Source organism: Leuciscus leuciscus (assembly GCF_965113295.1).
Source record: "Leuciscus leuciscus genome assembly, chromosome: 4".
Taxonomy (NCBI): domain Eukaryota; kingdom Metazoa; phylum Chordata; class Actinopteri; order Cypriniformes; family Leuciscidae; genus Leuciscus; species Leuciscus leuciscus.
Window position 1 is genome coordinate 55,074,642 of NC_138728.1, and position 27,611 is coordinate 55,102,252.

The 27,611-nt window shown below is 37.9% G+C and overlaps 1 protein-coding gene and 4 long non-coding RNA genes across 7 annotated transcripts in view; 1 reads left to right on the forward strand and 4 right to left on the reverse strand.

The window, feature by feature from the left end:
- The window catches only part of LOC309497139, a 549,185-nt gene that overhangs the window by 377,392 nt on the left and 144,182 nt on the right, over window positions 1-27,611 (reverse strand). The gene's annotated exons all lie outside the window — the stretch shown is intronic.
- LOC309497147 overlaps window positions 1-27,611 on the reverse strand; it is a 147,312-nt gene that overhangs the window by 9,731 nt on the left and 109,970 nt on the right. The window lies entirely within an intron of this gene.
- LOC309497143 lies at window positions 77-6,518 on the reverse strand. Of its 2 annotated transcripts, none has more exons than XR_014205419.1 (3): window positions 6,413-6,518; window positions 1,960-6,207; window positions 77-1,381 (listed from the first exon to the last, which is right to left on the reverse strand). It is a non-coding gene; the product is annotated as an uncharacterized lncRNA (long non-coding RNA). The 2 variants fall into 2 exon arrangements; XR_014205420.1 differs by lacking the exon at window positions 6,413-6,518 and having other exon boundaries at window positions 1,960-2,757; window positions 2,806-3,093.
- LOC309497295 lies at window positions 18,301-20,895 on the reverse strand. Its single transcript, XR_014205472.1, has 3 exons — window positions 20,702-20,895; window positions 19,642-19,676; window positions 18,301-19,332 (listed from the first exon to the last, which is right to left on the reverse strand). It is a non-coding gene; the product is annotated as an uncharacterized lncRNA (long non-coding RNA).
- Window positions 22,515-27,611, forward strand: part of kdm5a (lysine demethylase 5A) — an 80,492-nt gene continuing 75,395 nt past the window's right edge. Inside the window, exon 1 of the mRNA XM_082167318.1 lies at window positions 22,515-23,115. Coding sequence (XP_082023444.1) covers window positions 22,966-23,115 — 150 coding nt within the window. The 5' untranslated portion in view covers window positions 22,515-22,965. The remainder of the gene's footprint in view (window positions 23,116-27,611) is intronic.

A 27,611-nucleotide genomic window follows, 5' to 3' on the forward strand; every position in this document is an offset into this window, starting at 1 on the left:
TGTTTGCTACTTTTTCCCGCCGTTGAAGGTACACATCACTCTTGCCTAACAACTTTTTAGGGCCCAAGCCCCAAAGGGGCTGTAGCCCCTATTGTATACATTATTCTCTTTAGAAAGGGTTAGGGTTATAGTTCTGAGAATAGGGAACAAGACACTGCATTGATGACACTTTGGGGTATACCTCTGCGGTGCTTGAAACGCTTATCCAATCACTGCAATCATCCGGCGACAGCCTATGACATCACTACTAGTGCGACCCAGAAATATATAAGGAGCGCCTAGAGAACATGTCCTCCTCTTTTCGTCTTCAGGGACTGTTTTGTTTGTACGTTTCAACCTGAAAACTTCAAAAGGGTACCATGGCTTGTGAAAACGCTTCAGGAAGTGTGTGGATCCGTATCTAAGATATTGACACTTGATGACACACACAACTTGTGTGTGTCCTGTTTGGGCTCAGAGCAAGCACGATCAGTTCTTGAGGGAACTGCTTGTGCCAACTATGAGTTTTTCCCTTGAGAAAACTCCACTCTCGTCTGCCCACTTCTCAAGGGACGAGGGACAGGCATCTGTGCCAGGCGATTCAGGTCCCGCTCGCGCTGAGGCAGAGCAGAGACGGGAATCGTGGGGTTTCAGAGGGAGCTCGCAGAGGAGTTTGAGAGAGGTGGTAATCTCTCATGCCCCTCTGAGCTGCCAGGTGAAGTGCTGTCACTAACATCCGAGCGTTATGGAGCGTGCTTCAGCGAGGCTTTGCTGCCGTAGGAGCGTGTGAGGGAAGAGACAGCTTGTGGCAGACTTGACGAACGGTTTCTTTCCCGCCATCACGCTCCAGCTCCCGTGAGCCGTCCATTCCTGCCCGATCTGCACAATGAGATCAAAAAGGCATGGAAGAACCTGTGTTCAGCGCGCATCCACCAGCAAACAAACTATGCTGATGTTAATGGGATGCGCACTGAACATGGGTATGTGCTCTAGCCCTGCCTTTTAAGCTACTAAAAATGACATTGCAATTAATGCAATTAATGGCAGGGCATATGCGGTGGCGGGTCTGGCTGGTGATGCTTTGCACACAATGGCTGTGTTGTAAGCATACCAGGCTGATCGGCTGAAAGATGTGGACCAAAGGCAGGGTCTTTCCCCTGACGCAGTGAAAACGAGCTGCGCTGCACCACAGATTTAGCTCTCCGGGCCACCAAACAAACAGCCGCTGCAACAGTTTTCTCTAACCAGTTGATGATCTTCTCATGTCGAGAAGCAGAAGTGGAGTGGCTTCTGTCACTGCCATGTGTGATCTGTGACTGGAGAAGTTCGAGCGGGATATCTTGAACGTTCCCCATCACAGTGATCCCCAGAAGAACAGCACTCCCTCCCTCGTGAGATGTTGCTTAGCTCACTTCCAGAACCAAACATTGTGTATTATACAGAGACCTTAAACATTGTGCTTACTTGCAGTGTACTAAGCACTGGTGTTGTGTGTCTGTGGAGCACTGGGTCAAGCCTTCAGAACTGGGTTTGAGTTCGGGAGGCTCTGGAAATGCCTGCAAATTATTATCTATACGTAAAACAGTCAAAAGGGTATTTATACATCACTCTGCACACTATGTTGTTATAAACCTGTTATTTAAAATCCTTATTTCTACTAGGTTTTTAGAAATATATTCGCCCTCACTTGACTTGTTCTTGACTTTTGAGACTTCATCTTCTGAGATAAATGACCCTGCAATTGTTACATCAGTAAGCTTAGTTTGTGCAAGTAAACAAATGAAGGGCTCGACATTAAGCCTTGACATGTGCTTGTCCTTTGGGCAAGTAAATTGGTCATTCACTTTTAAAAAAGTTGCTTGTCTGGGAATTTATTCTGTAGCAATATTCTCATCAGTGTTATATCATCTGTGACATAGCATATTTAAATCTACAAATGTGTGATATTTACCCCAAGGACATTTTTTTCACCTTTAATACCTTTAAACATGAAACTAAACCACCAATAGGTGGCGGCGAGTGACCGCATTAATGAGAGTCATTGAGTCATTGATTCGAACAGTTCGTTCAAACGGCTGATTCATTCAAGATTGAGGCAATTGTTTATATATGTGTCATTGAATCTTTGACTCAATCGTTTCGTTCCGAACGCTGAATCATTCAGTAATAAAACACAGCTGAGATGCGTTATATGGTTCTGCTGGGATCTTTGTTTGGAACTTTTTTTTGCTGCTGGTATTTAGATGATATTGCATCTAAAAAGTAAGTAGGCTTACTTATTTACTGTTATATGAAATCAGTCACATTTTCAATCGTGATGGTATTCAGGAAAACGCCACTTGGTCGTGTAATGTTGCTGAACTGTAGCCTATCATATGTTAATAATATGTAATATGTTCATATATATAAATATAAAAACTCCACATTTGGGATTCTTACCACAGTATGTTGAACCGTGCTGTGTTGGAAACCCTAACTGTACGTACACACCGCCGCCGACTTGAGCTTCCAAAGTCATTCATTTTCAATGGAAGCTGGCTTCTCTCAGTGGGTGTTTTGAGTGACCAGAGCGTCAATCAGAAAGTTGAAAGTAGCTCAACTTTATGGTAATGAGCTATGACGTGGTTCAGCGGTAAAACGCCAGCAACCAATCGGAATATAGACGTCCTTCGCGCTGGCTGATTCCGGAGAAACATACGATGTAAACTTTCGTTCCTACCAAAACATGAGTTGCGAAAAAAGTTTTTGTTAGCTCGCTCAAGAGTAAATGTTTAGTCACTATGCAAGCATTTTCATCAACTAGCTTATTAATTTAAAAAAAGTTACGTTGTATGAATTGTTTTTTTTCCAATAAATATTGTAAAATATTTTCAACATTCATGGTTGTGTTTCATATTATTTTTAAATCCATGTTATATAGTTTAAAAGTAGGGATGCACCGATACCACTTTTTTCAGAATCGATCCGAAATATATGATCATAATCTATGACAAAAATTTTATTAAAAACTAGATTAGTGGATAATTCAGCAGTAAAATTTAGTCTAGAAAAATCACGAGTTCACAATAATTGTATAAAATCTGAACATTTAGTGAAAAAAACATTTAGTGGGGAACAAATAAGAGACAATAATGGCGCTTTTCCACTACACAGTACCAGCTCGCCTCGACTCGGCTCTGTTTGGTTTTCCACTGTGTAAAAGTTGTACCTGTACCCGCTTCCAGGTACTTTTTTTCGTACCACCTCCGGCGAGGTTCTAAGCGAGCTGAGGCGATACTAAAATGTGACGTGAAAACACGGCAGACTGCTGATTGGTCAGAGAGAATCGTCACTATTAACTATCAACATCATTGCACGCGCCAGACGGAGTATCCTGAATAAAAAACAGCAAAAACAAAAACATCCAAAAACAGCATACACTCGATTTCCTCCATTGTCCTGTGTGTGTGGGTAGCGGGTGTGTCTCGCGTAAAGGATTAAGTCACGGCAGTTTCCTGCGGCGTCGCTATGACGACCAGGTACTATTGTGGAGGTACTATCTGCAATGGAAAACGGAGCGAAAAGCGAGCCGAGCCGAGACGAGGCGAGTCGAGTCGAGTTGAGCTGGTACTGGTAATGGAAAAGCGGCATTAGTGTAACACTAATCTGGTAAAACGTTACACATTGCTCTTTGTATTGTTGTAAAATACATTCATGAAAAACAAGATAACTAATATATAATAACCCTAGCCTACTATAAAATTGAGACATTTTTTTTGAGGGCTGGTCTGAATACCATTTTTTGAGCTTCGGAGAGAGGGTGCTGAACATATTCTTCTCTCTAATAAAGGCAGTATTCTCTATGTGTCTGTCTGTCCGTTTGCATTTTGATTATTTCGAGAACCGTTCATCCAATCGACTTCACAAGGGACTGCAGTGTCCTATTTGGTGCAGTATAGGTAGACACGTGAGACGCGGCACGTTCAGAATTAATAAACTACAGAACAGCGCGAGCGGGAAGCGGCGCTCCTCACCAATAGTGATATAACACACACACACACACAGGTCTGTTAACTTAAGCAATACTTTTAATATGGTAGTCTAATATTTTTCTGACTAACAAATTACTGACACAGTAAAGGCTAGATTAAAATAAAGAAAAACGAAATGTAAATAAAGAAAAACGACATTTAAATGAATGAACTGTAATAAATAAAGAACACGGTAGCATACTTTAAATAACAGCATCACACATTTCAATTAACGAACAGTTTAAATAAAATTAAATGAATTCCCTTATGTAGAATAAAACCAACTGTAATAGGCTAAACAGAACAAGGTAATTCAAAATTATTAATGTGAAATTAATTTTAGGCTGGCTAGCGTAATTAGCGCAGCTCATATTTCAGATTACGCACAATATTGGATTTGGATCGGACTCGGGTTACTGCCTGTAGGCCAGCAGCTTCCCTGTCTGCAGCTGGGGGTGGTCCTGCACGTCTTGCAGTTGCCCTGGAGGTCCTCCTCAGGAAATAATGCAGGACACAGGAAGCCTTCACACAGGCGTCCACATTTGCAGGGCTGACCCCAATGACCCCTCTGTACATACGCCATTGAGACGTGAGGTATTCTCAACAATCAGCCTTGCATGTGACAGCCTGTAGTTGAATACTCTGCGCCTGCCAGAGTGGCTGGAGCCAGGAACAGGCCGCATGAGGTTGTGGTGCAGTGGGAAGGCCTCATCAGCAACAAAAACATGTGGCTGCGGTCCTAGATGCTCAGCTCCCGGCAGCAGAGCATCCTGTGGCAGACCAAGAGTCCCGTCCAGTAGTGCCCGGCCGAAGGTGGAGTTGGCCAGGACACCGCCGTCACTCGTCCTCCCGTAGCTGCCCACATCCACTTCCTGAAAGCAGTATTGGGCAGAAGCACAACTGAATAAGTACCCTTGTAATTTAAATACATGGACCCTGAATTGTCAGGTGACTTAATCACCACATGTTTCCCATCAATGGATCCAAGGCAGTTGGGGAAAGATCACTGCTGGTAAAACCCCTTTGCGATGCTCAGCCAATCCTCCGTGGTGGGCACTGGCATGTATTCCTCCACCATGGAGTCCCAAATGGCCCTGCAGACCTGGGGGACAGTGTTGGCCACAGTGCTCACTTCCATGTGATAGCTGGCAGCAATAGTGCGATAGGAGTCCCCTGTGGACAAGAACCGCAGGCAAATAGCCAGACGCTCAGCAGGACATATTGCACGGCGGTAATTAGTCCTATTCATCATGATGAACTTTTGACAGCACGCTGTCAAACTGCTCCGTGTCCAGCTGGAATCTGCTCCGTGTCCAGCCTGAAGGTCCACTGGAATCTCTCGTCATCAAGCCGCAGCTGCAGCACCAGCCGGTGATACTCTCCGAATTGATAACGGTCCTCGAGGGTGGCATGAACCCAAAATCTCAGAGTCCGACGTCTTCTCCGCAAATACAATACAGCCGCACCAAACACAACAACTTCACGATGATCCAGAATGATCCAGTGATGCACATTTGAGGATGAGCGCAACTTTTATTGGAAATATTTATGAACGCTCGTTTTAAGCGGGAATGCAATTCATTTACATTTTTACATTTACATTTAGTCATTTAGCAGACGCTTTTATCCAAAGCGACTTACAGATTAGGACTAAATTAAGCGAGTCATCATGAAGAGGCAAAAACAACGCAAGTAGTGCTCAAAAAACAAAGTTCAGGCATTATTCAGAGTACCATAAACCCGACAAGTAAGGTTTTAAAGGGAAGGGGAATTCCCTTTAATTCATTCGCTCACGTTAACACCGATTTGAACAATTGCACAGATGCTAATAATAATAATAATAATAATAGCTAATTATTATTTTTTCCCGATCAAATTTGACCAAAACGGTTATAAAAATGCTGTCATTATAAAAGGTTTCTAGTGTCAATGTATTGCTTGTTTTTTCTTTTTACATTTCATGGTGTGACACTTCTCTTCTCCCAAAGCGTCAACAAGCTTCCCCGTACTTTTTGACACGCGTCCTCGACAGGGCGGCCAGAGCTTCTTTGCAGCTCAAGTCGGCGGCGGTGTGTACGTACAGTAACACTTGTGACATCCATTCCCTGATCTCGCGCCCTGAAGACTTTGGCCAGTTTGTTAGCGTAGCCGTCCAGTTTGGACATGAATGTTGAATCAGTGGAAGGGTGGGGATTCGAGTGAACTCAGTAGTAGCCATCTAGAGATTTAAGAGACATAACAATAAGACATCAGGATCATGTACATTTTAAGAATGGCACTGTTCATTATTCTACAGAAAACAACATTTAGCCTAAATAGACAAGACAAGATCAGGGAGGCTAGTTACTATTAACAGCGAATCCAGCAATTCGAACTGTCTTGATCTCCACAGAATAGAGCTGGCCGTCTGCTCTTGAACTCACCAATGAAGGACATGTCTTGGACTACTTCATGGCGCCTGTAAGAAACAGTTCTGTCCATTTTCTGTTTAATTGTTTGATGGTTGTCCTTCACATAGCTGATTAAAATTGAAAAAAAAAACTACAGAAAAGAAAAAGAAAAACTCAAGATGCATGTCCAGACTCCAACAACAATGTCAAAGGATTTTACAAATATTTATATCACCTTAATTTACAAAAGTAATTATTAAATGACAGCATCTGCCTTTCACAGCTCCGCAACAGCTCTACAATAAAACAAACAGATATATATATAGTAATAGAAACGCAGAGCCTGTCATTAGCATTTACATGGATACTAATAATCCGTTAGTAACCTCATTGTGAGCTCAATCGGATAGAAACCTTCATGTAAACACCTCTATTGATCCGATTGAGCTCGGTCCCAGTGAAGTTTCATTCGGATTGTAAGTGGCGGTGTAAACTTTTGTAAACCGATCGTTTTAAGATTATTTTAGCCGTGAAAAAAACCACGTTTGCTTTCTGAAACTGTAATGTTGGGTTGGTTTGAGCGGTCTACACATGACAAAAGACACATTTCACTTTGATACTTGCAACATAACGCGCACATCAATCTGATTAACTTACTTTATTTTGTGTTCATGCAAACACTAACATACGGAATCATCCATCGGAAGTCATTCATTTGGTGTAACCGCAGCTTATGACATACACTGACATCTTAAAGTCATAAAACTATATAGTGTAATATAACTACATATACTGTTATTGGCAGTATTTTCAGGATGGCAAATGATTTAAACAAAATATTCATAACTCACAAATCTCGGGGGTTTAGTGTGTGTGTGTGTGTGTGTGTGTGTGTGTGTGTGTGCAGAGGGACATCCCGTGTGTGTGTGTGTGTGTGTGTGTGTGTGTGTGTGTGTGTGCAGAGGGACATCCCGTGTGTGTGTGTGTGTGTGTGTGTGTGCAGAGGGACATCTCAGTGGTTTAGTGTGTGTGTGTGTGTGTGTGTGTGTGTGTGTGTGTATCATACTTTTTATTCATATTTTTGAGGTCTATTATAGTCAAGGGAGGGTACTGTCAAGCTTAACAGAGAGAGAGTAGACCATATACTGTATGACGGCTATCAAATAAGTACATACTTATGGATTCAAATCAAATTTAGAAAAATAATAATTTTCCATCTTAATTTTTTTCTTTTCAACCCCATCACATAAAAATTAAGATGGAAAATGATTATTTTTCAAAAATGTATTTTAATCCATAAGTATGTGCTTATTTGATAGCTGCCATATATGCATTTTTTGAATTTATTTTATTTAATCAGGGACAATGCACAAAAAACATTAGTCTAAAAAAGAAGAGATGTCATGTGCCAGGTTATAGCAAAAAATGCTAATTTCCACCCATATGGTCTACTCTCCTACACTACAGGAGCAGTGGTCATGTTGGCAGTGACAGGGTTGAGGTTTTCACTTAATTTATGGATAATTTTAATAAAAAGATATAGTCATGTTTCAGTAAAGATATACTCATCATGTAATGTGTCCACTGAAACACTGGTGAGCACCCTATCTCAGCAGCAGAAGGACAGTGGTGTGCATCATGCAGATATGCTGAAGGGCACAATATGAGAAAGACATCACAATTCACAAACCGTACAAAAAAGAATACAAATATAAAAATAAAATGCATAAAAATATCGATTAGTGTTGAAATAAATATATAAATAAAAGATGAAATAATTATACAAGCATTGATTGTAAAATGTTTTGAGTTTAAAACTCCATAACTTAATAACTGGCAACTATTTAGAGAGGACACATCAGTTTATCATATCTAAACAGAACTCAATTCATTTTCCACACATCTAACAAAGACAATATCATTCATCTCCATAGTAATTATACTTTTAAATAAACTACTTTAGAAAACATAATGGGAGTGCAGTAAAAACCATAATCAGCAATGCATCATGCTCTGAATCCCCAGAAATAACCATATATCTGAAACACTTCTACCAGCAACTACAGATCGCACAACCCTATTTTACCTGGTTATACTGACATCTAGTGGTAAAACTATGGTGTTTTATTTTATTTTATATTTATAACAATGAAGACTTAAAATTTTGATTTTAAATACATTTTCCCAATTTTCATTTCTTGACTAAACACACTATGCCACATCCTGCCCAGTATGGTCTTCCAAACAAACATGCCAAATGAATGCTAAGAAAAAATATATAGTGAATATATCTATGTTATACATTATATGAGTTTAAATCTCCACATTAAAAATAAAGATAATAAAGAAAAATAAGAGGAATGTTCTACAGGGACACATTCAGTTTTACTCATTTCTTTATCCTGTAAGAAATGTCTTACATTTATATTCAATTACCTGCTATTATATCTTTACAGTTACTATTCTCATAATACTTGAATTACATGTTGACTTTTAAACCTTAACTGGTTTAACTGGTGCCGGCTCGGTGTTATTTGAAGTTTAATGCACACACATTAATGCAAAATGGAAAAACTTGGGGGAATTTGTATCTGTGTAAAATGAAAGGTTTGCGCTGAGGAAACCCATATCACACATTAAACACCACACGCATAATGTCTGACACAGCAAGCCATGTAAAACTATAGGTTGTGCCGTGTGGATAGTGACGTGTGTCACTGACAGTATCGTGGAACATGTCACCGTATGTTGTGACACCTCCAGTAGTGATTGACAGATGAATCGAGCCGCTATACTGACATAAGTGTGACAAAATATCACAAAATTCGGCTATTTATTTAGGATTTTGTAACTATCAATTAAACGCATTAAAGGCAGTAATATTTTTTTTTTCTCCAAACATGTGACTTGTGTAACGTCTGTATTTGATTGGCTCTGAATGTTTAATATTTCCAAAATAATTGTATTGAATTATGTATGATAATGTTGTACACATAGCAATGTAAAAGAATCATATGACGACAGCATAAGGCAAATTGTTTTGTGAGTGTCACATGACACAATCCATTGGCACATCACATATTTTAATGAAATGCCACAATGCATTCATCACTTTTACATGGCCTAAGAAATAATTGTTTTACACTTTTTGAGAGGACTTGATATATTAAAGCCACAGATGAGAATCTTGCGCTGGCCTGTATTACACTTATACTGACACCTACTGGCGTGTGTCCGTCAGGCATCATGCAGAAATATGCTGATGGTTTACAGTGACGGGCACGACTGTTAATGCATTATTCGTAGTGACCCATGATAGATTTCTTTCGTGTCTTTCCTAGAATGGGGAGTTTGTGACTTGTGACATAACCAACGTAAAGAAGCACTGGTATTATAAAACATTCAGTGGCATGCCAATCAAATACAGACGTGACACAAGTCACATGTTTGGGAAAAAATATTACTGACTTTAATGCGTTTAATTGATATTTAAAATCTCACAAAATTGGGCTTTTTTTTTAGGATTTATCACAGTTATCTCAGTTATAGCTGCTCGATTCATCTGTCAGTTACGACTGGAGGTGTCACAGCATACAGTGATAATGTCAGTGCATCACTATCCACTGGCACATGCTAATGAAGACTGGATGTGCCAATAAGCATAGTGACATGCCATTGGCTTCTGTGCGTCACATGCCATGTCACTTAATGTTAATACCAACTCTCACATTCACAACTTTCCCAAATGTTTTCTAATACTGTACACTATTGCCTATATTATCATTATATATTATGAAAAAAGTAACTTACCTCAAATCAGGTTACACCGTCTTCTGCAACATAAGGGTAAAAAAAAAGTTTATAAAACATAAAAGCAATTACATTTAAGAACAATATCATGATATATAGACTTCACACTCACGCGCGCTGCACCGTGCAAAAAGAAGACTTTAGTGCACATTGTTTTATATCATGCCGATTAATACATTTACACCGTTTTTTTATTTGAAATATATATTATATTAAATGATATATCTTCATTTGTGTCCTGAATAACACTGAATAACACCAAAATAAATCTTTCACAATACGAGACATTTTATTTCACACTAATAATATATAAATATATATTTTATTTGTTTGAGTGTGTGTGTGTGTGTGTGTACATACACACACTAAAGTCAATTGTATACAATACAACAAAAAATACCCTACTTTCATTTTAGCTTCATTTAACAATACAATGCAAGTAATACTAATAATAAATATATGAATTAAATATACATTTATTTTTATTTCAACTTTTTTTCGTTGTTTTAATGACACTGTCACTTTAAGACCTCATGCACGGATTTAATATTGATGCACGTGTGTTCACTTAAAACATGAGCGACCGCATTCACAAGAACAATAGCAAAGACCTTTATTCACCAGCAATGTTTCGGCATTTAGCCACTAAACCTCGATAGGTTGCAAAATGCAACTGAATTCAGAATCATGCAGTGATTATAATCATTATGAGCACATATCGAGTACTTTTCCCCAGGTTAATAACTCATTTCAACACCAAGCACGTCCTGCATCAGTCATGCATTTTTCATTACTCGTATTAAAAACTTTAGCAGCCGCTGTACAGACACATTAACCTCTAAATCTATAGAATTTACATTATCATCATAATATAAAAGAGACTAAATAAGCATAGTTTTGTGAACTATACTTTAAAATGTAAAGGTTATGATGTTTACAATCAAAGGAAAAATATGTGTATCAATAAACCATTTAATACTATTGAATACATTTACTATTAAACTAATAAGAACAATCATAACACCAAAAATGTTTCAAATAAGAACTTATTTGTTCTAATCAAAACGCTGATCAGATGAATTACATGAATTTAATACTCTAACAAAACTGTCTTTATACAATTAATCACAAAATACAACCACAAAACATTCAAACAGACAAAAACCAACTTAAACAGGGCTAAAAATGGTAAAGATGATTAAGATTAATACACAGATTACCTTTGCAGAAAGTAGACAAAATGGCTTCCCTTTTGGTCAAAACAGCACGCAGTCATCTGATTCCAAACAAGGACATTTGAGTATTTTGGTTACAAGTGGATCAGTTTCAAATGATTCAGTTTAAGAGTAATTTTGTTTTGAACAAGTCAATTTAAGAGTAATTTGATTCCATACAAGGACATTTGAGTCTTTTGGATACAAGCGAGTCACTTTCGAGTCATTTTAACAAGCGGGAAGGAAGTCGACCGGAAGTTGAAGCCGGCCGCGTGCCACCATCTTGTAGCAGAACTTCACCTGCTGTTAGCATCCCATTGACTCCCATTCATTTTGGCGTCACTTTGACAGCGAATAACTTTACATCTGAGGCGTTTAAAGACTCCATTTGTCCATTATTTATTTCTAAAGAAACACGACAATGTATAAAATGCTCCATTACCTTGTAGCTTACGTGATGGCCCCATAGACAGGGGCGATTCTAGGATTTTTTCAACTGGGGGGCACAAGAGGGGCCACAATTAATACAGAGGGGCCAATCTTATGTTGTGTTTATATGTAAAACTGTAGATATCCAAATCATTTAAAGTTCAGTAAGCTTTAAAATCCTCAATAAACAGTGATAGCTTTTTTTTTTTTTATGGCATTTATTCAATGCTGTAAATAAAAACAGTCAAATTCAATTTGTATTAACTTTTCAGAAGTGAAAAACTGTAATAAATACAAGAATCCAATCTGTGAATAGAGTTCAACTCACAAAAATAATAAAACTCAACATTAGGTTATATAAACTTTACACACATCCTCACAACCTTAAATGCTTGGGCAAAAATAAATAAATAGAAAAGCCTAATTTATACAAATGCATAAGTATATTATTCATATAATAAATACACAATTAATTAATATAACTTTAATAATTAAATACAACAATAATAACTTGTATTCACATCCTATTAAATTTGCATAGCAGCATTTATAGTAAATTTGCACTGATGAATAGACAAAATCTAAATATGCCAGAGCTAATTAGCCTTGTGCATATATGATTGTATATTGATTGCATATATGATTGTGTATTCCAGCAGGACCAGCGACAAGCATACTAGAGGCACAGCTAGAACGCGCAAGTGTTTTTGCCAGAATACTCTGTTCACCCTGTTATTTCATTGTTGTTTTTAGTCAAGGTAAGCCTATCTTCGATCCTATTGTTACTTTGTATTTTTAACTTCACATAATTCTGTATTTTAGAGAGACGCGTTGGCACAATTAACAACAGCCGCGAGTGAAAATTAAAATTATTGTTACATTTGCACTTAAGCCTTTGCTCCTAGCAGGTTGGAATTGCCACATTTTCGCGTTATTTACACTTAATTGCCCAACCGAAACAGCTGTACTCACTCAAGCGGTGAAAGCATTATCCGTATATCTGTGTAATTTGCGCGCTGTCGCGGAAGCGTTCAGCTCTCGTGTTCAGCCTCCTCGTGGTAAGACCGACTCGGGAAAAGACCAGCGACTCTACCTGCGCGACTCCACCGAGCAAGGACACCTGAAAGGCACTTACGTATCTCCTCTTCCCTTTTTCTTCCCTCTACTTATCTTATTGTTTACCTTAATCAACATGTGCTTTCAATACATTCCTGTGATCTCTCGGCAACGTCCTTTCATCACGCGCAATAGACAGCGCAATATTGCCAATCTGCGTCCCATCCTCACATCCTCACATACTCCTCTCTCTCTTTCCGTGGGTCTATGGAATTGTCAGTCAGCAGTCAATAAAGCTGACTTCATTCCAGCCTTTGCATCTCATTCTACTCTTAGTATCTTGGGCCTGACTGAGACCTGGATTCGTCCAGAAGACTCAGCAACCCCTGCTGCTCTCTCTAGCAATTTCTCCTTCTCCCACTCCCCTCGCCAGTCTGGGAGAGGTGGGGGTACAGGGCTTCTCGTTTCTAACAATTGCAAATACTCCACGCTCTCTTCTCTATGCAACAACAACTCATTTGAATATCATGCTATTACACTTACAACTCCCATTAAAATCCATATTGTAGTCATTTATCGCCCCCCAGGTCAGCTGGGTAACTTTGTAGATGAGCTGGATGTGCTGCTGTCCACTTTCCCTGAGGACGGCACCCCACTTCTAGTCTTCGGTGACTTCAACATTCATCTCGAAAAGCCACATGCAACAGACTTCACCTCTCTCCTAGACTCCTTCGATCTCAAACGACTTATCACCACAGCTACTCACAAATCAGGCAACCAACTGGACCTGGTTTACACACGCAACTGCACCACAGAAAACATCCTGGTGACACCTCTCCACGTTTCAGATCATTTCCTCATTACTTTCAGTCTACAACTCTCTACCCCTGCACCCCCACCCCCACCACCAGTCACTTTCAGACGAAACCTGCGCTCACTTTCCCCCTCCCATCTCTCCTCTGCCGTGTCATCCTCTCTTCCCCCACCCTCACAATTCTCATCTCTGGATGTGAATACTGCAACGGACACCTTATGCTCCACTCTAATCTCTTCTCTAGACATTATCTGCCCTCTCTCCTCCAGGCCAGCACGCACTACTCCCTCTAACCCCTGGTTATCTGAGGTTCTTCGAGAACACCGGACCGAACTCAGGGCAGCGGAGAGGAAATGGCACAAATCAAAAGACGCATCTGACCTGAGTATGTATCAATCTCTCCTCTCCTCCTTTTCTGTTGATGTTCATGCTGCAAAATCTTCATACTTCCACAACAAGATCAACAGCTCCTCCAACACACGATTACTCTTCAAGACATTCAACTCTCTCCTCTGTCCACCTCCACCACCTCCCGCCTCCTCCTTAACTGCTGACGATTTAGCGACCTTCTTCACCAACAAAACAACAGCTATCAGCAGTCAGTTCTCAGCTCCACACACACAGGAACCCAGACCGACCCCTTCCACAGCCAATACCCCTCTGTCCTCCTTTTCTCCGCTAACCGAGGAAGAAGTATCTACACTTCTCCTCTCCAGTCACCCTACCACCTGCACGCTTGACCCCATCCCCTCACACCTTCTACAAGCCATCTCTCCCACACTTCTACCATCACTCACACACATCATCAACTCATCCCTCCACACTGGCACCTTCCCTACAGCATTCAAGCAGGCTCGGGTTACTCCACTGCTCAAAAAACCAACGCTAAACACATCATTGGTAGAGAATTACAGACCTATCTCTCTCCTACCATTCATTGCGAAGACACTTGAAAGAGCTGTCTTCAACCAACTAACATCCTTCTTGTCTCTAAACAACCAGCTGGATGTCAACCAATCTGGCTTCAAGAAAGGACATTCAACTGAGACTGCATTACTGTCAGTCACAGAAGCCCTACGGATCGCAAAAGCTGCTTCCAAATCTTCAGTCCTCATTCTCCTGGATCTGTCTGCTGCCTTCGACACGGTGAATCATCAGATCCTTCTGTCCACCCTCTCATCACTGGGCATCACAGGAACTTCACTCCACTGGTTTGAGTCCTATCTCACAGGTAGGTCCTTCAAGGTCGCATGGAGAGGCGAGGTATCCAGAGCACATCAGCTGACCACAGGGGTTCCCCAGGGTTCAGTTCTTGGTCCCCTCCTCTTCTCCATCTACACCACATCACTGGGACACATCATACAGGCACACGGTTTTTCCTACCACTGCTATGCTGATGACACACAGCTCTTCCTCTCCTTTCAACCAGATGATCCCACAGTAGCTGCACGGGTCTCAAGCTGTCTGGCGGACATCTCCACATGGATGAAGGAACATCACCTGCAGCTCAACCTGGCAAAGACTGAGCTTCTCGTCCTCCCTGCCAATCCATCTCTACAGCACGACTTCACCATCCAGCTAGAGTCATCATTAATCACCCCATCAAGATCGGTCAGAAATCTTGGAGTAACGTTTGATGACCAGCTGACCTTCACAGATCACATTTCAAAGACAGCTCGATCATGCAGGTTTGCACTGCACAACATCAGGAAGATCAGGCCTTTCCTAACTGAGCATGCAACACAACTTATCGTCCAGGCCCTGGTCATCTCTAGGCTTGACTACTGCAATGCCCTTCTGGCTGGACTCCCAGCATGTGCGACCAAACCCCTACAGATGATCCAGAATGCTGCAGCTCGTCTTGTCTTCAACGAGCCCAAGAGGGCCCACGTCACTCCTCTGTTCATCTCTCTGCACTGGCTACCTCTAGCTGCTCGCATCAAGTTCAAGGCACTGACGCTTGCTTACAGAACTATCACAGGCTCAGCTCCCTCCTACTTTCACTCACTCCTACGAGTCTACATCCCTACCAGACACCTAAGATCGGTCAACGAGCGACGTCTCGTGGTTCCATCACAGAAAGCCACAAAATCACTTTCCAGAACATTCTCATTTACAGTTCCATGCTGGTGGAACGCTCTCCCCACCCTCATCCGGAATGCAGAATCCCTGACAACATTAAAAAAACAGCTGAAAACCAATCTCTTCCGCGAGCACTTAACCTTATAGGAAAAAAAAAAAAAAAAAAAATTTTCCTTTCCCTTTGAAACATCACTTATCAGGCTTATGCTACTCTGAATAATACCTGAACTTCGTATTTTGAGCACTTCCTGCGTTGTTGTTGCTTTTGCCTCTTTATGATGACTCTCTGAATTTAGTCCTAATTTGTAAGTCGCTTTGGATAAGGGCGTCTGCTAAATGACTAAATGTAAATGTAAATGTAAATATGATTGTATACTATCGTCCATACTTTCTGTTAGAGGTATAGCTACTTTATAGCTACCTATATAAGGGTATAGTTTAACTACATGCAAATTAAATTAATCTTATAAAAACAGTTTAGAATAGCTTAATTAGTCCAGTGTTATTTTAGTATTATTTATTTATATATAGGCTATTATACATTTTTTGTAATATTTTATTTACATTGCTATTTATATTTATGTTTTTTTATTTGAGAAAGTTTCTGGATGTCATGACGTTTTGTCACTAACTTCTGTGAATTCTATCTTCATAGAAAACATACATTACACACTTAATTTGAGACTCATATTGTTCACTTTGCTTGACACAAAAAAATAGCCAGATTGTGCCACACAACATTGCAGAACTAGAAGATATTTGAAGAAAAACACCATCTATTTTATGTTTCAGACAGCAAGAAAACTCAACATCAAATATCTTCATAATCTAGATATTATGAGACCGTTACATACCATGTCTGGGTTGCAAATTGTGCATACACCAAAATTATTTTTTATTAATAATATGGTCCATTTCGAAGTGTTTAAATCCAAACAATATTCGTAGATTCTCCTCTACTCCTGTATTGTTTTGTGATTGCACGGCGTCCTGCAGCTCGTAACATCAAAACTTATTCTCTACTCTACACTCATAGACGCACACACTCACACACACACAGATGCACACACTCACAGACGCACACACTCACACTCACACACACACACACACACACACACACACACACACACACACACACACACACACACACACACACACACACACACACTCTCACTCACAGACGCACACACTCACAAACTCTCACTCTCACTCACTCTCACTCACACACACACACACACACACACACACACACACACACACACACACACACACACACACACACACACACACACTCTCACTCACAGACGCACACACTCACACACACACACACACACAGATGCACACACTCACAGACGCACACACTCACACACACTCACACACACACACACACACACACACACACACACACACACACACACACACACACACACACACACACACACTCTCTCACTCACAGACACACACACACTGCGGTTGTGCAGTGACACGTAACTTTTGAAACTATTTCTACAATATTTCTGCACTTGCAACACTAGACTTTAAGTATGTTCATGGCTATATTAGAGTCCGAAACGGACGTGCGCACATGTGTGTTTTATCTTTAGCAGCTTATTCACTATATTATATTATCTATAATTCAGAACTTGATTATCTTGCTGTTTTGTGGAATACACACAGTGGTTTGGCTCTAGCTTTATGTTTAGATCTGAGAGATTTTATAAGCACATTTCACAAAATGTTGGTACACTTTGGTTTCATTTGTTAACATTAGTAATTTACCATGAACTAACAATGAGCAACACAGTTACAGTATTTATTAAACTTTGTTAATGTTAGCTAATCTTTTTTTGTTTTTGTTTTTTTTGTTCATTTTAGTTATCAGTGCACTAACTAATGTTAGCAAATACAACTTTAGATTTTATTCATACACATATTACATTCACAAACACGTCTTCACCTCTTCTGAGTTACAGTTCTGGCTTAACAGGATCAGGGTTTTAAAGTTTTGATTGATTTTGTTTCAAATGAATATTAATAAAGGAAGACATATGGAACATTCAAGCTGGATCCTGATTAATCAATGATGATGATGATGAAGAATGTGTGTGTGTTTCCCAGATAGCCACTGGACGCTGTAACGGAACAGGGCCGCAACCGCAAAACGATAGAGCCGGGTCTGGCCCGCATCCGCCTCACGGACTCGTTCCTGAGTCCAAACGCACATCGGGCCGAAGCCGTTTCTGGTCTGTTTTTAGGGGTTGTTGCGGATATGTGCCAGCGCCGATCCAGCACCGCCTGATCATCCCGTTACAGATGCGTAACGGGTGCGTGAAACGATTCCGCTTACCGGAGCTGTGCCAGATGTGTTACGATTCCACTTAAATCACCACTGGATTGTCCTTTTGCCTTATTTTCGGCATTTTTGTCAGTTAGGGTATCATAGTAACCTATGCTACCTAGGCATACATAAAGTTATTTTATAATAATGCTCTATCTACAGTAATTATCTTTTAATATATAGTTTTTCTGTGTAAATAACTATGAAGTTATGTATAAAAATGCAATAAGTACATAAATTCAAATACAAAGTTTGTATATTTACAGTTTTAATTTTTGCAGATCCAGTTTCACAACTTTGACCAATCTCTAATTAAGTACTTAATAATAGCAGATGTACAGTCAATTTCTGTTAAATTAACTAAACGTACAAGTACGGAATACCTGCACATTTACAGTATTACTCATTAAACAAACACTGAACATCAAGATACGTGAATGATAGGAAATACAAGCTTAGTATATAATTTAGAACATGTAAAAATATCCACATTAAAAGACAATTGCTGTATACCTTTATACTCTAATATAACTTATTTTAAACATTTACAATTACATTTTATCCAAAGTGACTTAACATTAAGAGAACAATAGAAGCAACAAGTGCAGTGACAAGTCCCAGTTAGTGTAGCACAGTGCACAATTTTTTTGTATTTTTTTTTTTTTATTAAAACAAAGATTTAGTATTATTGGGTCAAGTGTTTATGAAAAGATGGATCTTTAGCAGTTTCTTGAAAATGTGTTGAGTTGCGCCGGTCATTCCACCAGCAGGGAACAGTCCAGGGAAAGGTCAGTGAAAGTGGTTTTGTGTCTCTTTGGGATGATGGCACCACAAGGCGCCGTTCACTTGCAGAACACAAGCTTCTGGAGACACATAGATCTGAAGCAGTGAGTTTAGGTCTTGCTGCAGCATCTGGATCAGTTGCAGAGGTTTGACTGATGCTGGAAGGCCTGCCAGGAGAGCATTACAATAGTCCAGTCTGGATAGAACAAGAGCTTAGACAAGGAGTTGTGTGGCTCCGATAGGAAGGGCCGGATCTTTCTGATGTTGTATAAGGCAAATCAGCAGGATCACACAGCAAGGATGGTTTGGCTGAAACCATAAGCAGTTCTGTCTTGGCAAGGTTGAGTTGAAGGTGAAGGTCATTCATCCAGCAAGAATTTTCCATCAGGTAGGCTGAGATGCGAGCAGCAACCGTCAGATCCTCTGGCTGGAATGAAAAGTAGAGATATGTGTCATTAAGTGGTAGGAAAAGTCATGTTTCTAAATGACAAAGCCTAGTTACGCTACAAAAAAAAAAAAAAAAAAATTAAATAGATGGGGGGAATCTAACACAATCGTGGTCTTACTGTAGTAAAACCAAACTTTGTGCAGCTCCAGTGGCCTCACAAGGACCAAATGAATATTCATATGGGAAAATATAGTATAAAACAAATGACATTTTCTGCCACTTTTAGTGCAATCATATGGAATCAGAAGACTCGGCCATTACAATATTTTAAATTACTTCTTCCCATACCTTGTTTGCCATGATCATTCTGCTTTCCACTTGACCTGAAATCATAAAAAAATAATTAACAACTCAGTATTACATTTACACATGTAAGAATATGTTCCACTGAGACAATGCAAAACCTGACTATGATCTGGAAGCTGAGCAGGAAAGGCTAACAGTGAAGTTTTGAGCTGAGCTGAGACGAGACACCTAACGTTAGGGGTGTAACGTTAACTGTCTGTTCATCTGGATCAATGCAATTTTCATAACCAATGATCAAAAGTATCCTATGAAAAAGGCTACTATGATGACCCCAGGCCATCCAAAATGTAGATACGTTACTTTCTTCATCAGAACACAAACATTCTATCAACTTTTATTTTATAAGCCTAATATATGCACATATATGCATTCTACGTGTTGGCAAGCAGATGCAGCCAGAATATGCAATTTATCATGTTGTGTTCATATTCTAGTCTCATGTGCTTTCCTGTATCATCATCAAGTACAGTATTTACTGAATTCGTTTTCTTACCAGTCTTGAGATAGCCATGTTAACCCTTATGAAAATTAACTATGGTTTAACCACAAAGAAAAAAAAGAAAAAAACATGGTAGGCCTATTTGTATTTGTAGTATAACTGTGGTTATTAAAAATGGTAATAAAAATCCGCCAAAAACGTGATTACTATAATTAAAACCGAGGATATTTTTTAAGAGAAGAGTTTTCAGCTTCCAGGCAGTGTTTCAAAATGTCCCGCCATTTAAGAGATTGATTTACTGACAGATACTATCGCCTATTAACAAAGATTTTATACACAAGTAAACGGACTTTGATATGTATAACAAGTCTACGAAAGATGGTTTTAGGTCTTTTGAGATGTGGGTTCAACTGATCTTTCTTAAAACAGATGGAAAATGTAAAGACGCCTGATGCTACATTTTCAGTGTTTTGCCCTCCAGCTCTCGCCAGTTATGACAGAACATTATTTAAGAATGCTACCGTTAGCTTGAAAACTGTAAACGTAACACAAATGTAATATAAAATATCGTTCACATGTAACTTAGTATAATGAGACTCTTACCTCAGCCGGTGATCGGTTGGCATGATGTCCGCTGTGACGAACAAGGCTCACTGAAAAGGGCGTTATTTCCAAAGAATCCAAACGGACTGACTGACAACAGCTCCTGCTCACGGCTGCTCGCCTCTTGACGAATACGATTGCTTTGAACCACTGTTGATCTCACAATCCACTTCACGAGAGTAGACTGAATTCAAATCTCCCGCTTGCCCAAACTCGATCCTGATCAGCTAACGTTAACCGTTGTGGGCGGGAGTAAACAGCGGAAAAGTAATGGCGGCGAATTTGAATCTGCGTCATCGCGCGCGCGCACTCACACACACACAAAGCCCTGAATTGCAGCAACGGAGATTTGGAAAAATATTCATAAAATATACATGAAATTATGGGAGAATAAGACAATGAAATAATGATCAAAATGAGTATAAAATAAAATGTGAAATAAAAAATAACTGTATATACAAATACTATTATTTAACCTAAAAAAAAACTCACTTTAACCCCCACATACTTAATAATCTGTAAGGAAAACATATTGAATAGATGCAGATTTCCGCAGTTATACCTTCTTTACTTTGTTTTCTAATTTCACAGAAAAAAAAAAGTAAAATATTACCTAATAATTTCTGTAAAATTACAGATAACTCTGTAAAAATACAGACAAGTTCCTTTTAAAAAACGTAAAATTGATGTAAAACCAAAATACAAGCAATTACCTGCAAATTTAACAGTGGACCTTTAAATTACAGCAAATACCTTTTATTTGACAGATATTTGCTGTAATAATGACAAAACGGTAAAAATCTGTAAAAAAAAAAAAAACACTTTTTTTTACAGTGTGTGCTGTAACGGACCTTATAGCATCACAAAATGTTGCTGTATAGTTTTTAAACACTGATAATATTGCTCAGCTCAATGACAATGCATTTATCTCATGCTCTAGATAGAAAAAAAAAATGCAGACAGGTAACCATGTTGTTTTGAAAATGTTTATTCCACGGAGTTCTTCACACAGTTTGAGAAAAGTATTTCGGATGTGGTCCACATCAGGTAGTCTCTGTCAAAACAGTGTTGGCTCAAATCCGTTTTGCAGATATGGGCCAGAGCAGTTTTTAGCCCTTTTTTAAATGCAGTCGGCTCAGATATGTATCACAGATTCGGGCCACACCAGTGTAGCCTATGTGAAAACGTGAGTTGTGTGTTTGAGTGAGTGTTTGTTTGTTTGTTTGACTGTGTGTGTGTGTGTGTGTGTGTGTGTGTGTGTGTGTGTGTGTGTGTGTGTGTGTGTGTACTTAAATACCACAGTTGGGAAAATGTAGGCCTACTTATAACTAGTATATATTTTTAATAAAATCAATTTAATTTAAATTTAGGATTACTATACAAGTCTACTGTTGAACTAATTTTAAAAGCAATAAAAGCATACTTTTAAGAAATACACTAATAAAATCCCTCTGTATATTTTTGCAGTATACTTTATAAAGAAATATGTTGAAATAAATTTCATGACTAAAGTCTATTTTAAGCATTAGTGGTCGTATTTAGTATATGTTTGTGCACTGCTGATGTAGAAATATACTTTTAGTAAGTGTATTTATAGTGTATAACTTTTCTTATATTTAGTGCATTCAGGTGTACTTTATTTTGACCCGGGTTGCGCTCATAGACAGTGAAAGAAAGAAAGAAAGAAAGAAAGAAAGAAAGAAAGAAAGAAAGAAAGAAAGAAAGAAAGAAAGAAAGAAAGAAAGAAAGAAAGAAAGAAAGAAAGAAAGGTTGCGCTAACCCTCAGAGTGAAGCGGAAGTAGAGCCGTGGCGAGGTGAAAGGTAACACTTCCGGAAACACTCGAGCAGCTAGGGCTAGGTTAGCGGAGGAAGCTAACCGTGTTTGTGTGTCCGTGGGTCTGTTATTGCAGGAGTAAACCCGATCGGTCGCTCGCAGGGCTCACGGGTATGATCACTGAAGGGGAACGAGTGTGAACCGGGCAGGAATGCGCGCGGAGACGCGGTGAAGGGACCCGGAAGCGGCGGAGGCTTTTGTTCGAGCCGAGGATAATAAACACTTCAGCTCCAGCATCGAGCTAACGAGTCCCGGGGCTTGTGTTCGTGTTTAGTGTTCGTGTGCTCCCGCAGCATCTGGAGGAAAGCCTTCAGAGATGAGGAGCTGACGGGGACAGACGCCTGAAGATCGCCTCGTCGATGTAAACACGGTCTGATGATGCGCGCGGCGTAGCGGTGTGTGTGTGTGTGTGTGTGTGTGTGTGTATCCGATGATGTCTCAGCTCGGTGAGTTCGTGGCTCCTCCGGAGTGTCCGGTGTTCGAGCCCAGCTGGCAGGACTTCAGCGACCCGTTCGGGTTCATCCACAAGATCCGAGACATCGCTGAGAACACGGGCATCTGCAAGATCAGACCCCCGACGGTAACATAACCACACAATAATAACACATTAATAATACATCAGATCAGACACACAATACTGTATCATCACTGAGAACACGGGCATCTGCAAGACCAGACCCCTGATGGTAACATAACCACACAATAATAACACATTAATAATACATCAGATCAGACACACAATACTGTATCATCACTGAGAACACGGGCATCTGCAAGATCAGACCCCCGACGGTAACATAACCACACAATAATAACACATCAGATCACACACACAATACTACTGTATCATCACCGAGAACACCGACATTGTAGAGGGTTGAGATTCAATACTGTAAACATTAACACTATAATAACAGATCAGGTATTCAATACTGTAAACAAACACTAATAATACTCAATACTGTAAACATAAACACTAATAATCCTCAATACTGTAAATATTAACACTATAATAACAGATCAGGTATTCAATACTGTAAACAAACACTAATAATTAGGGCTGTCCCCGACTATGGATTTTCATAGTCGAATCAGAATCGTCATGTCTTGCCTATAGTCGACTAATAGTCGAATCATGTGTATGGGGGTGGGGCTGGGGGCGGGGCTTTAACGTTTCAAAGCCGCACTGTACAGAAAATCACACAAAGATATAGAAGAAAATGTATAAAAACATTTTTGATCAATAAAACTAAGAAATAACATAAATAACTCCAGAAAGGCCACACTGCAGATTTGCATTTCACATGCAAATCAAATTAAATCGGCTAAATTACCTGTGCGAGCAGGCCAGCCTACAGCACAACATCGATGCACCGAAAAAATAAACAATTAATTTACTAAATTAAATTAGAACAGAATATACCTTTCTAATAGCCTAAATAAAAATACAAAACGAAATAAATCAGAATCAAGTCACAGGATGAGGAGCAAATGTGTGCAAAATGCCTAAAGTGCAGGGGAACATATATTCAAAACACAAGCCACAAATAGTTAGATTAGATAACCCTGACAGATTAATAAATAAAATAAAAATAAATAAATAATTAAAATAACGATAGTAGCCAGAATTTTCAACTTTGTCTTTTTAACTGCAGAAACAACAATAAATGCTAAACTGGAGAGGCAGTCTTTAGCTAAACATGTTCACAGCATCCAAAAATAAAATTAGAACCGGCTGAAAAGTTTTGAAATCACTTGTACCTGATCGAGAGAACAAATCCTGAACGTCTTTCACTCTGTCTGTCCGTTGGAGTCTTTCAAATTGTGCGCGCGGAGAAACTCAATACTGTAAACATAAACACTATAATAACAGATCAGAAACTCAATACTGTAAACATAAACACTATAATAACAGATCAGAAACTCAATACTGTAAACATAAACACTATAATAACAGATAATACTCAATACTGTAAACATAAACACTATAATAACAGATCAGAAACTCAATACTGTAAACATAAACACTATAATAACAGATCAGAAACTCAATACTGTAAACATAAACACTATAATAACAGATAATACTCAATACTGTAAACATAAACACTATAATAACAGATAATACTCAATACTGTAAACATAAACACTATAATAACAGATCAGAAACTCAATACTGTAAACATAAACACTATAATAACAGATCAGAAACTCAATACTGTAAACATAAACACTATAATAACAGATCAGAAACTCAATACTGTAAACATAAACACTATAATAACAGATCAGAAACTCAATACTGTAAACATAAACACTATAATAACAGATAATACTCAATACTGTAAACATAAACACTATAATAACAGATAATACTCAATACTGTAAACATAAACACTATAATAACAGATAAACACTATAATAACAGATAATACTCAATACTGTAAACATAAACACTATAATAACAGATCAGAAACTCAATACTGTAAACATAAACACTATAATAACAGATCAGAAACTCAATACTGTAAACATAAACACTATAATAACAGATAATACTCAATACTGTAAACATAAACACTATAATAACAGATCAGAAACTCAATACTGTAAACATAAACACTATAATAACAGATCAGAAACTCAATACTGTAAACATAAACACTATAATAACAGATAATACTCAATACTGTAAACATAAACACTATAATAACAGATAATACTCAATACTGTAAACATAAACACTATAATAACAGATAATACTCAATACTGTAAACATAAACACTATAATAATAACAGATCAGAAACTCAATACTGTAAACATAAACACTATAATAATAACAGATCAGAAACTCAATACTGTAAACATAAACACTATAATAACAGATAATACTCAATACTGTAAACATAAACACTATAATAACAGATAATACTCAATACTGTAAACATAAACACTATAATAACAGATCAGAAACTCAATACTGTAAACATAAACACTATAATAATAACAGATCAGAAACTCAATACTGTAAACATAAACACTATAATAACAGATCAGAAACTCAATACTGTAAACATAAACACTATAATAACAGATAATACTCAATACTGTAAACATAAACACTATAATAACAGATAATACTCAATACTGTAAACATAAACACTATAATAACAGATCAGAAACTCAATACTGTAAACATAAACACTATAATAATAACAGATCAGAAACTCAATACTGTAAACATAAACACTATAATAACAGATAATACTCAATACTGTAAACATAAACACTATAATAACAGATAATACTCAATACTGTAAACATAAACACTATAATAACAGATCAGAAACTCAATACTGTAAACATAAACACTATAATAACAGATAATACTCAATACTGTAAACATAAACACTATAATAACAGATAATACTCAATACTGTAAACATAAACACTATAATAACAGATAATACTCAATACTGTAAACATAAACACTATAATAACAGATAATACTCAATACTGTAAACATAAACACTATAATAACAGATCAGAAACTCAATACTGTAAACATAAACACTATAATAACAGATAATACTCAATACTGTAAACATAAACACTATAATAACAGATAATACTCAATACTGTAAACATAAACACTATAATAACAGATAATACTCAATACTGTAAACATAAACACTATAATAACAGATAATACTCAATACTGTAAACATAAACACTATAATAACAGATCAGAAACTCAATACTGTAAACATAAACACTATAATAACAGATCAGAAACTCAATACTGTAAACATAAACACTATAATAACAGATAATACTCAATACTGTAAACATAAACACTATAATAACTTCAATACTGTAAACATAAACACTATAATAACAGATCAGAAACTCAATACTGTAAACATAAACACTATAATAATAACAGATCAGAAACTCAATACTGTAAACATAAACACTATAATAACAGATAATACTCAATACTGTAAACATAAACACTATAATAACAGATCAGAAACTCAATACTGTAAACATAAACACTATAATAACAGATAATACTCAATACTGTAAACATAAACACTATAATAACAGATAATACTCAATACTGTAAACATAAACACTATAATAACAGATAATACTCAATACTGTAAACATAAACACTATAATAACAGATCAGAAACTCAATACTGTAAACATAAACACTATAATAACAGATAATACTCAATACTGTAAACATAAACACTATAATAACAGATAATACTCAATACTGTAAACATAAACACTATAATAACAGATAATACTCAATACTGTAAACATAAACACTATAATAACAGATCAGAAACTCAATACTGTAAACATAAACACTATAATAACAGATCAGAAACTCAATACTGTAAACATAAACACTATAATAACAGATAATACTCAATACTGTAAACATAAACACTATAATAACTTCAATACTGTAAACATAAACACTATAATAACAGATCAGAAACTCAATACTGTAAACATAAACACTATAATAATAACAGATCAGAAACTCAATACTGTAAACATAAACACTATAATAACAGATAATACTCAATACTGTAAACATAAACACTATAATAACAGATCAGAAACTCAATACTGTAAACATAAACACTATAATAACAGATAATACTCAATACTGTAAACATAAACACTATAATAACAGATAATACTCAATACTGTAAACATAAACACTATAATAACAGATAATACTCAATACTGTAAACATAAACACTATAATAACAGATCAGAAACTCAATACTGTAAACATAAACACTATAATAACAGATCAGAAACTCAATACTGTAAACATAAACACTATAATAATAACAGATCAGAAACTCAATACTGTAACGCACTGTAATGTACACAAACGCAGTAAGTGTCTTTAGTGTCTTTAGTGAAGGCGAGCCGCTGGTAAAGAGAAGTGGGATGTGTTCCAGTGTCTTGGGCTCGTGCGGGTCTTAAAGGGCCGGATCAGCAGCCGGATATTCTGTGGCATTAATGTTAATCCAACAACAAAA